This window comes from Phodopus roborovskii, unplaced genomic scaffold, assembly GCF_943737965.1.
Source record: "Phodopus roborovskii unplaced genomic scaffold, PHOROB, whole genome shotgun sequence".
Taxonomy (NCBI): domain Eukaryota; kingdom Metazoa; phylum Chordata; class Mammalia; order Rodentia; family Cricetidae; genus Phodopus; species Phodopus roborovskii.
Window position 1 is genome coordinate 13,849,545 of NW_026126549.1, and position 16,367 is coordinate 13,865,911.

At 43.4% G+C, this 16,367-nt stretch overlaps 1 protein-coding gene across 1 annotated transcript; it reads right to left on the minus strand.

Annotated features, from left to right (window-relative positions):
- Positions 1 to 1,928: 1,928 nt before the first annotated feature.
- On the minus strand, positions 1,929 to 13,068 carry Ppic (peptidylprolyl isomerase C). Its single transcript, XM_051200972.1, has 5 exons — positions 12,907 to 13,068; positions 8,056 to 8,169; positions 7,563 to 7,656; positions 5,009 to 5,193; positions 1,929 to 2,727 (listed from the first exon to the last, which is right to left on the minus strand). The coding sequence occupies exons 1-5, from the start codon at positions 13,021 to 13,023 to the stop codon at positions 2,599 to 2,601; spliced, it is 639 nt and encodes a 212-aa protein (XP_051056929.1). The 5' UTR covers positions 13,024 to 13,068; the 3' UTR covers positions 1,929 to 2,598.
- Between the last annotated feature and the right edge of the window lie 3,299 nt (positions 13,069 to 16,367).

Consider the following 16,367-nt stretch of genomic DNA (forward strand, 5'->3'; position numbering starts at 1 on the left):
CAATGAGTTCAGGTTGTGTGTCAAAGGAAATCAATTTGCCCTGACTTAGGGAGAAAAGGAGGCATATTGGCTTGGTGGTAAAAAGTGAGGGATGAATTAAACTCAAACATAACTGGACACAGAAGCCAAGTGATGTCTTGGGAACTCATGTTTTCTCCATTAACACCGTAAATTTAACATACGGAGTAATGGATTTCATTGGCCCACTTCCGTATACCTTATACATACATACACACTATACTTATAGTTATATGTATAATTATATTGTATATATAGAATTATACTATTTTTATTTCTCCTTTTTTTTTTCCTTTGTCCCCTCCTATTTCTCCTTGCTCTAAACAATCCCTCCTTTTGCTTTCAGGAATTCATCCTATTTTTCTTCTGGACCTGCCTCTGTCTCTGATAATTTCATTCTGTCTTACTCCATTGCACCCATTGCACAAAGGCAGCTGCCTTTTTCTTACTCCAGCTGATGTCCCTGCTTGGGGCTGGTTAGTACAACCGAGGTCAAACCCCAGACATGAACTATCCATTGGACCAGGTTGAGGGACAGCACTGTCTCAGTCAGGGTTTCTATTGTTATGAAAAAAATGCTATGACCAAAGCAACTTGGGGAGGAAAGGGTTTGTTTGGCTTGCACTTCCATATCACTGTTCATTATTCAAAGAAGTCAGCGCAGGAACTCAAGCAAGGTAGAGACCTGGATGCAGGAGCTGATGCCAAGGCCATGAAGGGTGCTCTTTACTGACTTGCAAGGGAGTGGACAGAGAACGCAGGGTGGTTGGAGTCAATATGAGTAGGAATTGAAGACAGCAAGCCATGGAGGAAGAGTAGGGAGGAGGGGTCAAGAGCAGTGTCCCCCAGTGAAGGGCAGGTAGGTGGGCTAATAAACACCAGAGGCTGAAACAGGGCTAAGCACCTGTGGCTCGGTGCTTACCCTGGCTAGTTTTATGTCAATTTGACAAAAGCTAGAGTCATCAGAGAAGAGGGAGCCTCAACTGAGGAGATGCCTCAGTAAGATTGGGCTATAGGCAATCCCAGCATGGGCCCAGTCTGTTGTGGGTGGTGCCATTCCTGGACTGTGGTCCTGAATGACTAAGAAAGCAGACTGAGCAAGCCTGTAACTAGTGTAACAGATAGTTGTGAGCTGCCATGTGAGTGCTGGGAATCACACCTGGGTTCTCTGCAGGAATAAGTGTTCTCAGCTGCTGAACCATCTCTCCAGTCCCCTCCTTCCATCCCTTGCTGAGATGGTGAACTTCTTTGACTCCTCACTGCCTGGCATTATTCTGTTTCCATCTAATCAGAGCTGGGCCTCAGCTCTACAGCTATGGATGACACACAGCCCTAAGACTGTACTGTCTCATTTCATTTAAATACAGCCTAAACCTTGACTTACACTACCAACTAAGATTCCATAGCAACTGGACTCAAAACAATTCCCATGGTATTTCAGCCTAGGGGTTGTGACTCCCATGGAGGGGAGGGGGGGTCACATACCACATATTTATATTATGATTCATACACAACAGTATCAAAATTACAGTTATGAAGTAGCAACAAAATAATTTTGTGATGGGGGATTACCACAGCATAAGGAACTGTATTAAAGGGCCACAGCATTAGGAAGGTTGAGAACTATTGGTCTAAATGTTAAGTAAAAATTAGTGAATGATCAGCTTCTATGTTTGGGAAGCAGGTTCTGTGCCCTATCTCTGGTCCTCGTCCAAAGGACCCAGGTTCAATTTCTAGCACACATATGGTAGTTCACAACCATCTGTAACTCTAGCACCAGGCATGGGATCTGATGCCCTCTTCTAGACTTCTTGGGCACTACATACACATGGTGTGCAGACATGCATGCAGTTAAACCATCCATCCCATAAAAATAAAAAATAAAATAAAAGTCTTGCAAAAGAGCCAACTCATATAAAAAGTATTTAATATAAAGAAAACAAGGCACGGAAAAGCTAGTAACATACAACATGTGATACTATTCAAATTTCCCTTTACTTGTCAAGAATTATTTGAACAAGGAATGCTAAGCCTCATTTTGTCACCTTTCTCAAACAAACCTTCCAGATCAGCGAACACGGAGATTACAAGGAACTGGGTGAAAATAAACAAATGACCATGTTCTTAAAAATAAATATCCAGTACAAAGTTTTCTGATTTAAACACAGCACCATTGGAAAAGAAGGACCTGTTTTTTCAATTAAAGTACCTGAGCAGGTAATATGGAAAAATTCATGCACCATAAACTTTGGTTGATTTTTATTGTTGTTGGCATGGTTTTTGGAAACAGGGTTCCATATAGACTAGGCTAGCTTCAAACTCACTATGTAGCCAAGGCAAGCCCCGAATCCTTATTCCTCCTGCCTCCACCCCCAAATGCTGGTATTATAGGTGTTTGCCGGGACATCTAGCCATGTGGTTGATTTTTAAATCTTTGTTGCAATCTGGACTGGAAGATTAAGAGAATTTTCCTTTTTGAAAGTACAACTTCAAGTAACTAAAAAGTCAAAAGACAGCTAGTGGGCAGCAGATGCACACATGGACCAGCCAGAGTGTGCTCCTTGTTTTCCATCATTTCTGTCACCAGTCAGGGACCTCAACCACAAAGGGTGTTTTCACATCTATCTTGCCACTGTTGACGATGGTGCAGTCGGTAAGTGGGCGGTCATGGTTATCCGTTGCTTGAAGTTCTATGGAGTGTACCACAGTCTGAAGAGAAAAAAACAGACCAGATGATTGATGTGGGAGGGCCCAGTCCACTATGTATGGGTAGTGGACTGATGGTCCTGGATCATATAGGAAAACAGGCTGAGCAAGCCATGGGAAGCAAGCCACTGAGCAGAAGCTCTCCATGGTCTCTGCAACAGTTCCTGCCTCCAGGTTCCTGCCCTGCTTGAGTTCCTGCCCTGACTTCCTCTAGTGATAAACAGTGATGTGCAAATGTAGGCCAAGTAGACCCTTTCTTCCCCAGTTTGCTTTTGGTCATGGTATTTCAGCAACACAAACCCCAACTAAGACAAATCCTTTCCTCTCCAAGTCCCTTTTGTCAGTGTTTTGTCACAGCAACAGGGAAGCTAACCAGGACACTTGGACATCTGGCAGAGGTTGAGAGAGCTGTTCTAGGATGCTATAGAAGAAATCCTGAGAGGGTTATGAATTGGATCTCTTGTTATTTTTCCAGTGAATAACTAACAATGTAGATTTGGGTCCCCTTAATAAATTCTGGCTATTATAACCTGTGTCTTTATATGTGACTTAGTATGTGCACCAAATCATATGAGTTTAGGATTTCTTTTTCAAGACAGGGTTTCTCTATAGCCTTGGCTATCCTGGAACTCACTCAGAACAGGTTGGCCTCAAACTCAGGGATCCTCTGCCTCTGGAGTGCTGGAATTAAATACATATGCCACCGCTGCACAGTTCAGGATTTTCCAAGTATTTGTTTGTTTACTTGTTATTGAGACAAGTCTTGCTTTTAGCCCAGGCTGGACTTTCTTTATAGCATAGCTAGTCTTGAAATCACAATCCTCCTGCCTCTCCTCTTTAGTATTGGGACTAAAATAATGCACCATCACACTTAGCTATAATATTTTAATTTAATTTCTGAGATAGGCTCAAATTCAGAGATCTGCTTGGCTCTACCTCTTGAGTACTGGGATTAGAGTTGTATACCACTTACAGGCTAATATTTTATTTTAATTGTAGTAAGGAAATGTAACACAAAAATTTCCAGTCAATTCATTTCTAAGGAGTATTGTGTAATAATATACTCTGTATTTTCCATTCTAGAGATAGGTTTCCTAAGATTCAGGAGTAAAACAATTCACAAATCTCAGAAAGTCCCTGAAATTTACAAGATTTACAAGGTATCTCCCTCAAGTTATATATGAATAAAGATTGTTTTAGGCAAAGGGGACTCTCAGGACAGTTGGATTGCTGGGAGGCATGCATAGAGCTCCAAGGTTGTAAATTTTTTGACTTGCTGGAATGGGCTTTTTAGTGATATAGCTGTCTTTGAGTCATGTGCTCCTATAAGTAATCTGTCATCTAGACTCTTGAAGGAAACCCAGTAAACTCATTGGTTCACCAAGTTGAACTTTGGTAGAATCACTCCACTGGTTGGTCATCCATGCTCTATCTAGGATAAATAGATGTTTATCTATATCTTCCCAAGAAAGTCACAAAATGAATACATAGCTCAGTAGTAGTTACATGCATGCAGCCAGTTTTGTCAACTTGCAAACTCTGTATTCATTAAGTACTTCTCTTTCCCCATCCCTGACAACTGTCAATTTTTTTCTATCCCTATGACCTTAACTATTCTAAATACCTCATATAATTAAACTCATATACTATTTGTCTCTTTGTGACTGGATAAGGTTTCAAAGTGTGTGTGAATAGTAAGATAGATAGACAGACAGATACACAGACCAGTAGATAGACAGATAATAAATCATATATATGTGTGTGTGTGTGTGTGTGTGTGTGTGTGATTGTGTGTGTGTGTTATAGCATTCATTTAAATGTTCTTTTGAATACCAAATAATATTTTATTTAGTGTATATCTGGTACATTTTTCAAATTAACTGAATACCTAACTTCTTCAGTGCCTGCTTTAATGCCTCTCTAGCAATTAAAATATTATGCCATATGTAATTTGTTCACCTTCAAAACTTCTAATCATAACCCAGCAGTGGTAGCACATGCTTTTAATCCCAGCACTCAGGAGTCAGAGGCAGGTGGACCTCTGTGAGTTCAAGGTTATCCTGGTCTATAGAACAAGTTCTGTAGACCAAGATTACAGCCAAGACTACACAGAGAAGCCTTGTCCTGAAAAACAACAAAACCCAAACCAAAACATAAACCCACCACCAACAAAAAACTCTAGTCACCATATAGAGGCTATCTAATAATGCATTTGAAGATTTAATGGATTACTAAAGATCTCCTCATAAATATAAAAGGGGGGTAAAACAATTTTTCAAATTACCATCCCATCCAGGACTTTTCCAAATACAACATGTTTGCCATCCAACCAGGTGGGCTTGGTCAAGGTGATGAAGAACTGAGAGCCATTGGTGTCGGGGCCAGCATTGGCCATGCTGACCCACCCAATGCCATAGTGCTTCAGTTTGAAGTTCTCATCAGGAAATGTCTCCCCGTAAATGCTCATTCCTGGGTGAGGCAAAACAAGGAGGGACAAGAGCAAAGTGAAAAGCAAACTCTTCGGAGAAACTTAAGTCTTTCCCCCCCATCAGTTAATAGAATCCCACAGGTGACAGGGATGAGGATAGGCAAACGTCCAGAAGTGAATACTGTCTCATTAAGGGAAAAAGGGACCAGGGTCTGAACCAAACCAAAGAAGGCCCTTTAACATGGCACGAGATGAAAGTACCCATGCTTCAAGCCAAAGTTTCATGAAGTGAGCCAGTGATTTCATTTTGAAGGGAAGATGGCACCTGAAAGCAGGGTAGAATGGTGGCTGAGCTATCCTGGTGGCTCTGCCTCTGCTGTATGTGCAGCAGAAGTGACCCTGAAGTTTTCAGGGTCACTTCCATCTCTGCATCAACCAGGTGACCAAGTACTGAGCTCATACATGGGTTTAACCCCACAACAGCCCCACAAGACAGTCCTGCTCAGTCCTGGTTTTTGCTCAGAAACAGTTGCAAAACTGACAAATAGCAGAGCAGAACTGCAACATCTGGCTCTCCGACTCTAAGCCTACTGCCTTTTCTTGTCTCAGAGCCAAGAGCAGCAGCAGCTAGTCTGTAGGTGACAGGTGTGACTTCAGTGTCCACAGGATACAGAAGATGATCAAACTAGGGACACCCACGTCCTGGAGATCTGGCAAAGCAGCAGCCACAGCAAGGACCCTTTCCCCACAACATCAGTGTGGACTGTGAGAGCCACCCTCCCTACGTTTCAGCCCCTCAAGGGCCTGTCCTGCCTGCCTTTCCTTCTAAAGGTCTGTTTGCCCAGTAATTGCCAACCTCAAAATCCTGGCTCAGCTAGAAGTACCAGAGGTGGAAAGAAAACCAAGGATTGTTAAGCTGATTGACTAGGACACCGGGGATGACCTGGGGGACAGCTCTGCTCACAAAGGTCCAAAATTCCCTCTCTTCCCACACTCAGAAAAATTTAATCTAAAACCCATTCTTCTCGTCACCCTCACATATACACACTGAGCAGGGAAGGCAAAGGCAAGAATAAAAACAGGTAAGAGGGCAAAGTTGTCACTGTCCCTGCTGGACTCAGTCTGGTAAGAGAGCAGGTGCAGAGTGAGGGTACGGGTGCTAGAAGCAGCTACACTGTTGCCTGGGATCAGGTGTTGCATTCGCAGGGTTGCTTCCCTGCCTGGGTCTCCACAAATCGTATCTGAGGAACCCACAGGCCCCTCCCTTCTCCACCCTGCACTTCTCATCCTGGGCCACTTTGATAGGATTGTTGCTTCTTTTGTGGTGCTGGAGGTTGCTTGAACCCCAGGTCTCATGCATGCCAGGCAAGTGCTCTACCACTGAGCTACATCCTCTTACCTTTGTGTTTTCACAAGAACTGAAACTCAGCCTTCAAAGTATGCATGGCAAATTGAAGGGCTAAATGGCAATGCCTAAATAAATAAGCTGTTGTAACAAAGCGTAAAGTCAAAATAATGTCTGAAAACAGCCCAAGTGCTTCTTCAAAAGGTTAGCCGCTAAGTCTTCTGAAGAAGACTTAAGTTCTGTCTAGATGCTTGGATGGAAGTGGTCTGAAAAAGTGTGCTCACTGGAGGGATGACACTCCCTGGAATTGGGCAATCATGATCCTCAGAGAGATAGCAAAGTATAGTGTGAAACTAGAAATTGAAGTATTTGCCTTTTATTGAACTTTGTTTATTAAACTTAGCTTGTATTTTATTTGTTGATGGCTCAGCTATGACTTAAACATTTTTTTTTTAATTCTTAAAAGGGCCAGTCACAAAAGAAAGCAATTTTGATAGAAGAGGCAAAAATTCACTATGATTTGCCACTAACATGCCAGTGGTGTCCTTTTGACTCCTTCTCCACACACACACCAGCTGCTGGCTGCCACACCAGTGCAAGTACACCTCTGTAACATTTTTCTACCCTCTACATATGGGATGACCTTTTTAATGCCTGCAAAACATCCTGCCAAATGGCTGTCTCTATACGGCATGAACAATCTCGTAACCCTGCTTAATCTCAGGAGCACATCTCTTGTTCATATCTGCTAGGATTCTGGCACTAGGGCTCTGCAGCTCTGTCCTCCTTAAAGAACTGGAGTAGGAGCTAGGCATGGTGGCACACACCTTTAAGCCCAGCTCTCAGGAGGCACAGACAGGCAGATCTCTGAGTTCAAGGCCAGTCTGGTCTATAGAGTGAGTTCTAGGACAGCCAAAGCTACAGAGAAACCCTATCCCCAAAACAAAACAAAAAACAGAAAAGAAAGAAAAAAAAAGAACTGGGGTGGGCTTTTTAGTTTTGTTCCATAATTGTGAGGCTCTAATTCTTGGTCAATGGGAAAGGAGAAATGCAAAAGACTGTTACCTCCAGTGCCGTCTCTAGCAGTAAAGTCCCCTCCTTGGATCATGAAGTCCTTGATGACTCGATGGAAGATGCTTCCTTTATACCCATAGCCTTTCTAAAGAGATGATTTCAAATGAGTACACAAGTAAAAATAACCCTTATTGAAAGATGAACAGTGTTTACCTGAAAATGAGAAAATTTGAACAGAACATCTACAGAAACTCACTACATTCTAGCAAGTATGTATGAGGGAAAGTTTAACATTAGCTGTCCAAAATAATTGAAGTATAGGAATCAAATATTAATGGAAAGAGCAGTCTGTATTTTCACTTCCTGTTTTTCCTCTGGATTTCTAGAAGCCTAAGGACTGAATAATTATAAGAAAACAAAAGTCTAAAGTGTCACACATTCATCTGATATATTAATTCCAATTTTTCCAGAAGACATCTTTGTATCTTGTCTTAAGTAAGATCCATACTTGTGCTCAGTTAAAGTCAATAAGGCTGGGACAGACCTCTCCTGTTGCCAGAGCCACAAAGTTTTCCACCGTTTTGGGTACCACTTTTCCAAAGAGGCCAATCACAATTCTACCCACATCTTTGTCTCCAATCTTCACATCAAAGAAGACCTGCAGGTAATTGAAATGCAGAATAGAAGATCACCACATGAAAAAAGAAGATCCAGCTAAGTCAAAATTAAATCTGAAAATTGGTCCCCATACGAAAGCCTGTCTATGAGTGTTTTATGAGAGTCAGGAAGCATGAGGTCAGTTACAAGTGCTGACACAACACTGTGTGGGGCAGTTCATTCCCAAATAGTCATTCAACAAACATTTACTGAGTACCACCTATGGGTCAAGCATGAATGAGGTACCAAGAAAGCTTGATTCAGTATGGGCAGAGTCAGCTTGTAAAGTCTTCCATACATTACCCCCCTAGAGCCTTAGAAAACCACACTCTTCTTCCCTTTATGGGTGGAGATCAGAACACAGACTATTGCTCTTCCCTTTATTCTTGGCAGGGGAAAAAAAAAAAAAAACAGTGAGAGGAGCCAATGTCTATCTATCCAAATTTGCTTTTTGTCATTTCGAACACTCAAACTTGTGATAAGTCCTTAGTAGATGTCTACAGTCAAGGGAATAGTGAAGACAATGAAACTCAACAGCAATCCTTTGGCAGGCTTGCCACTCACATCCAAGAGCAGCAGGACATCTAACCTGTGCTTGGCTACCCACAAAGCTATTGTCCTGTAAACTTCAACACTGGATTCAGGTGTCTGATTCCCATGGTTGCCCAAGTAGAATTTGTCCTTAGAACAAAGGAAAGATAACACAGCCCCAGAAGTACGCATCACAGTTTTTTTTTTTTTTTTTTTTTTTTTTTTTCAGATTAAACATAAAAGTTCTCTTGGAGTTTCTCTTTAGAAACTGTTCCACCTGGAATGAAATTATACACATTTTGCTCCACAAATCACTATGTTCGGATGATGATTCGGCGACAGAAGGCTTGAAAAGGCCATGGAGTCGGAGGGCATTCCATTAGCAAGTTTAGATTATATGAACCAATTTACTGTTTGAATGGGTAAAAAAAAAAAAAAAAAAAAAAAAAAAATTCAAGGGATAGCTATAAAAAGTATAAGAAGGGTTGTCAAAGAAAAAAGATGCCTTGCAAATCTAGAAAAATCGCTAGGTAAAGACTGTCAAACTCCGCTCCAGGCAAGGGCTCCTGCCAATACATCAGAAATGCCTGTCATAGGCTGATGTGATATTTAGGGTTTTGTGTGGCATTTACACTGCCACGTGGCCAAAACAGCCACCGCTTTATTATCACTTACATACAAGAGCTTGAAGAAACACATTGGACTTGTCTCTTCATGTGAGGTAAGATGGAAGAGAAGAGCAAACCACCAATGCAGTATGGGGATGAAAGGCTGCCTCAGCACATTTGAGTCTGCCAGTGAGAAGTGACTTCTCTAAGGGGTTTCCATGCCGCGGTGAGAAAGGAAATGTGGGTAGTCATAGAACTGCTCTGCCAGAGAGCCAGGGTGTAATTTTAAAGAGACAACCAGAAAGATATTTGCAAAGCCTTCCCAACTTTTAAAATAAGAGAGTAAATTCTTAGAAAGCAACAAAGAAGGCAGCTGCAGGAGAGGAGGAAAAAGAGCCTGCTCCCCAGTACCATCAGCAAGGAGAATCCCACTCTCACACACAGCCCAGCCCGGCTCACACATCTCTCAATCTTTTTCCCTACCAGCTGTCATACCCATCACTCCCAGTATAAGGAATCAGAATGTTCCCAACTCTAATGAAAAGTCCAACCATGTTTAGCCAACAAATGGCTATTAGATACCTACATGCAAGGCAATGTCTTGCGCACACTATCCTAAAGGCAGCGTGTAAGAAACAGGATAAATGGTGCAGTGGGTGGCAGAGACAGAGATCTGCGTGAGGCTGAGGCCAGCAAGTTCCAGTTCGCAAAATAAAAATTAAAAAACAAGTAAAAAATAACCACAGTGGGCACAAAGCATGCATGTGAGACGTGCCCAAGAGCGCTGTATATGAAGGCCGGCTGGATGGCAGGAAGGCTTGGGAGAGGGCATGGAAGGAGGGCACCAGGCTCAGAGACAAGAATGGGCATATCTTTCCTGGACATGCTTTCCTGGAGCCAAGGCAGCCAGGCAGGACCCACGTTCCGGGTGCCGAGCATCAGGGCAGCCTTTTTCATGGCTGGAAGAGGGAACTGCTACCAGTTCCATGGGGTCTGAGGACAAATGCTACACTCCAAGGCCCCTGCTTTGTTAGAGTGAAGGGAAGCGATAAGGTTTTGTGGAGGGGCCTCACCAGAGCCCAAAGAGAAGCCAGGCACTTCACAGCAGCTCAAGAATGAGTGCCTCTGGATCTGGAAAGCTGACTGAGATGGTGTCTCCATGTGTTTTACCACCTTATATAACTAACCCCCAGCCCACCGCAGGAGGTGTTATCATTAATTCACAGATGAGGAAGTGCGGATGAGGGAGGCCAAGTGATTGGCCTCAGCTTCCCAGCTAGGAATATGAACATTAGGATTTCAGTCCAAGGTCCCCTCTTATTAATCTGCGACTTCTCGTTAGTAGGGAGCACATAGGGAATGGAAACAGTCCTTTCTGATTCCCACAGGCTGGTCAGGGGATGTCAAATGTAAGTGTTGGGCACTGCTGCAAAGACCGGCACTGACTTGCTCTGAGTGCATCTCTATCGATACATTTTAAAGGCTCTCTGGGTGAAATGTTCCAGTGTCACCAGGGACATACACCGAAGAATCACCCTTTGTTAATCTAAAATTCACATCTATTTAGATAGATACAGATAGATAGAAGATAGATAGATGATAGATAGATAGATAGATAGATACATAGATAGATAGATACATAGATAGATAATCATGCTCTTTATCTCACTACTCTACTCCCCTTTTCATCTAAGCTTTCGGTAACTCCTGTTAATTATGCCTCCAACCTCCAACATCTACTTCAAGTCCCTTGTCCTTCATTCCCAAGATTGCCACTCTGATCCAAGCCACCATCTGGAGTCTCGCACAGAGCCCCAAATGGTCTCTCATTTCACCCACCGAAGTGACCACAGACATTTAGGAGCATATACGAAATTACGTCATTTCCATGTACAAACCCCCCCATCCACTTTACCTTAGAGCAGTGGTTCACAACCTGTGGGTGGCAACCCTTTTGGCAGGTGGGGGGGTATATCAGATATTTGTAATTGTAATTGTAATTACATTACAATTCATAACAGTAGCAACATTATAGTTATGAATTAGCAATGAAAACAACTCTATGGTTGTGATCACCCCAGCATAAGAAACTGTATTAAAGGGTCGCAATATTAGGAAAGTTGAGAGCCACTGGCTTAGAGCAAGACCTGAGTCCTACGAATGATGGCCTCAATGGCCACACTACTAGCCATTCCTTTTAAGGCTGTTTAGAATCTTTCTGTTACTCGCTCATCCTTTCCGTTCTCAGTCCGGCCCCCAAAGCTGTTTAGGCACCTCTGAGACAAGAATGGGTTTCCCTCTGGGAGACTTTGCATAAGCAATTCCCCTTGGCAATCCAGCCTTTGTCAGGTGTCAGGTGTTCTTTAAATGGTACCCAACCTATGTTCCACTTCCTTCAACAACAACTTCATAGTTGTGTCAATTTTATGTTTATGGTTTTTATCTGAAATAGTATGTGCACACCAGATCTGTGTTAGCTGCGTGGCTTGCACAAATCTGTTTTCCAGTTTAGATACCTATAGATCGAGGGGCTGCCTGAGGATGGATGTTACTCTAACCACGATGGATTTCGGGTCTCAGGAGAGTAGCACTGAGAGCTGGGCTCAGTTCTCTCTCCTCGCTGGCTCTTCGGTTGAGTCTGCCTGGAAAGATTTAAAGCTTCTGCTAGTCCTGAGGTATTATTTCCAGTGGCAAACCAGACCAGTCATTAAGACCACTTTCTGCTGGTCCCATCCCATTCCAAAACTGCTAGGGATTTGTGTGTGTGGGCGGGCGTGTGGGTGTGGTCATTACCCCACCACAGCAGTCCCTCCCTCCCTTTCCCCCAGCACCCTTTCTTTATCTTCTACCCTAGGGTAAAACAGACTGAAATATAATTTCAACAGTGGACCTGTATGGACTAAATTCCTCGCGATTCCCCACCGGCCTCCCTTAAGATTCAAAGTGTCGCCTTGTCATGCTTGCCCAGGGCTCGACCCAGGCCGCCACAAAGTTTAAAACTGCACTCTTGGAGGGTGACAGTTCATAAATAGGTCTCCTAATAGGAGGAGGACAGGTCTCATTAAAGCATTCGGCTCTACGCAGCGGGCAACGTCCTAAGGAGCAGGAAGCCGGGCCTCCCCTTACATTCTTCCAGCTTTGTTCCCCATCCAGGCCATTCCAAGGAAGTACTCCACCAGCTTCCCTTCTAGAAGGAAGGGCCTGTGATTTCAGGGAGCTTGTCCCGGCTCCCAAGCAGCTCAGGTCTGACCTGCCCGGATGACAAATTCAGACAACCGGCGGCGGGGACGGCAGGAGACGACCCTGTAGCCCGAGTGGCGGAGGTGCATCTTTAGACGTCCCCTCCCGCTTGCCGCGTGGCCACCTCCGACCTCCTCCAGTCCCAGCCAGTCTCAAATCCCAGTTAGTGCCTCCTCTAGCCCCGCGTCCCCCAGTCCCCTCTAATCCCAGACAGTACCCCCCAAGTCCCCGCCAGTCGTCTCCCTCCCTCCCCCCCCCCCGGGAGCCCCTCCTCTCCAGTCCTGCCACAGCGCCTCGGTCGCCTAAGCGCCCGGGTGCCTGGCCCGCAGGAGGGGAAGTTGCGGTAGCCGCAGGATCACCTTGGCGGTCACCGTGGGACCTCGCTTTCGGACGCTCGAGGACCCCGAAGAAGATACGAGCGCGCCCAGCCCCAGGCAGAGCACCGCGGGCAGCAGCAGACGGGGACCCGGGATCATAGTGAGCGGTGGAAGTGGCTGCGATGCCACGGGAGCAACCCTAGTCTCTGGGACTGTGACCGGACTCTTGGGCGCCTGCGCCTGCGCGATCCCGGTAGGGAGGGTGATGGATCCCGGCAGGGCGGGAACCCGGGTCGCGCTCCTCCCAAGTTCAAACCCGTGGCCGGAATTGGGGTCTCGGAGGGCGCGGCTTGGTGGGAGACGCCCCGGGCAGAGTGAGTCGGGCGGGGTTGCTTCGTTGGGACCTGGAAATACTGAACACCTCTCCGTCCTTCGGGGTTTTCTGGAAGGGCTGCATTTTGTTTCTCGAGATGACCTTTCACAGAGACATTCGCTTTGAAGATCACTGAGAATCGTAGAATCCAGTCCTCTGGAAAAACCTAAAGAGATCCAGGCATTCATGAGATTGGGGCGGGTGCTGACTTCGTGGCTTTACCCTCAGTGTTCTGGGCAGTCCTTACACAGGCCCAGAACCAGGCCCAGATAGAGTTCTTGCTTGAGAAAACAAAGTACTCAAACTGGGCTTTGAGGTGTAGCTGTAGGATGATTTTTTTTTTCTTCACATCTTACGAATTACATTTAGGAAAATTAATGACGTGGAGAAAGTCTCAATGCATTTTTTTAAATTAAAAAATAACTCAGGTTACAAAACCACATTGAGAGTCCGATCTTAACTCTGAAAGTAAATATGAAAACACCACTTTAAAAATTGCAATGAGAGGGCTGGGGGTGTGGCTCAGCAAAGTGCTTACCCAGCAGGTGGGAGACCTAGTACAACAAACTGGGTGAGGCAGCACAAGCCTGTAATCTCAACGCTTGGGAGGTAGAGGCTAGAGGATCAGAAACTCAGGTTTATCCATCATCCTTGGAGACACAGCACGTTCCTGGACAGCTTGTGCTACACGAGACTAGAGGGGAAGGAGACATTTACAATAGCCGTAGTGATAGAAATATACATCTTCATTCTCTCTGTAGTTTTCTTAATTCTTAGTTGTCCCACAATGAGGATATAAATATTTTATAGCCTAGAAAGGCTTGTTTTAAAACACTGCATTTGGCCAGGTGTAGTTGTGCATACTTTAATCCCAGCCAGCACTCAGGAGGCAGGGACAGACAGATCTCTGTGAGTTCGAGGCCAGCCTGGTCCTCAAAGCTAGTTCCAGGACAGCCAGGGCTGTTACAGAGAGAAACCCTGTCTCAAAACAAATAAACAAAAAAGCCAGAGTAAATAAACAAATAATAAATGAAAATAAAACACTACATTTGAAGTATGAATTCAGGAGAACGCTTTAATCTAATATAATCCAACTAAAATTAAATTTAAAATTACTAATATGTCCTCCCACCTTCTCAGATTTAGGGCTAATGCCATGAATTACAAGCCAAGACTGTCTCTGGATAAGCACCTGAGAATGAGACTCTATCTAAGGACACTGGCAGCATTCCCTATAGACAGGAGGTAGAACTGCTGTGTTTTAAGGTAGATCAGAAATTTCTTATAGACAGGAGGTGTGGCTGCTGCATTTTTAAGGTGGAGCAGAACACTTTGGAATCATTTTTCCAACTGAGTCCCTTGAGGACCTAGGTGCTTTCTTTCCTCACTCTACCTCAAGAAGGAATCCTCATTGAGGAGCAAGGCTATCTGTCTGAGATTGACTCTGCTGGGTGATTGTATGTCCTTATTCCGCGCTTGCCACTGCTTCTCTTATCTGAAGCAAGCACCATGGGAAAGGGGACCATGGCTGATTTTATTCCCCCTGATGACACAGCACAATGCCTGGAACAGAATGATGAATATTAACCAATGCTCGTGAAGTGATTGGTGTGTCTATTTCTCCCCTACTACCCTACCACTCCCAGGCAAAGAAATCCTCTCTAGAAAGGCCATAAGCCCTCTAGAAACCCTTCATATACATCCTTTCTATTATTAACACTTTTTTCCTCTCAAAGCTAATTGTAATCTTAACTTTTTATACACAGTTTAGTTTCAATGGGTCTCTTACAGTATAGCTTCTCCTCCTCCTCCTCTTCCTTCTGTTTTTGTTTATGAAATTCATCAGTGATTTGGCATGCTATTTTGGTGCAAAGTGCCAAGTGGGGACAACGCATTCTTTTAAAAATATTTTTTATTCTTAAATTATGTGTATGTATGTGGACCTCTTTGTGAGTATGTGTAATGTGGGCTGTGGTATTTGTGTGCTTCCTCATGAATAAAAAAATTAAATACATTTAAAGCAAAAATGATGCATTGAGATTCCAAGTACTTCTGAATGTGACCTTATTTGGAAATAATTTTGCTAATGTAATCAATATTAAGGTGAGGTCACAGTGGAGTAGGCTGTACCTACTGTCAAATGACCAGTGTCCTTATAAAACTGGGAGAAATACAAGACCCCCGAAAAAGAACATGGAGGATGGAATTGAAGACTGAAGTCGTGACTCCACAAACCAAGGAACACCAGAGATGGCTGGTACCACAGAATCTAAGATGCAAGGAAAATAGCAGAGCCCTCAAAGCGGGCATTTTGATTCCAGGTTCTAACCTTCAGAACTGTGAGGCTATATATATGTTGTTTAAGTGATATATATATATATATATGTATATATATATATATATACATATATATATATACATATATATGTTGTTTAAGTGACCCAATTCAGACTACATTGATCATACCCTTGCCCTTTTGATGTGGATATACAAATCTACTAGTCTTATTTTTAGGAATTTGCACCTGAATTTATAAATGAAGCATGGCTGAAATTTCCTTTTCCTTGGGGTTTCCTGTGAGTTTTTGTATCACGGTGACTCTAGCACTTTGCCATGGGTGGCTGATGACAGTTAGTAGGGCTGTACTTTACAACACTGGGTAGGCTTCCCATTTCTCCTTCAAATGCTGCAGAGAAACCCCTGGGCTCCTAAGTTAATTTATTATAACATTCCAAATATGTATTTGTAAGAAATTCACTGAACAATCATCTAAATTTTCTACTCCATCAACTTCTACATAGAGTATTTTAAGGAGTATTTCTATTTATTTTTAGATTATTAATAAAAATTGTACAAAATGCCTTTGTGTGATTTTATAGGTGGGTAGAGCCTATAATAAATAATATTTCCTTTTTTCATTTTAACTTTATTTGCTGCCCCTTCCCCGGAATGGTCTGTCCAGGAAACTGCTGAAAAATACAATATATTTGATATATTGTATTTAATTTATGGTCTCTATTTTATCATACTTTCTTTCATTTTCTAGGACTTTCATTTACTATTTTCTATCTTCTGGTGTATGTCTGAGTGCACATGTGATTGTAGCTTACAAAACAAAAACAAACAAACA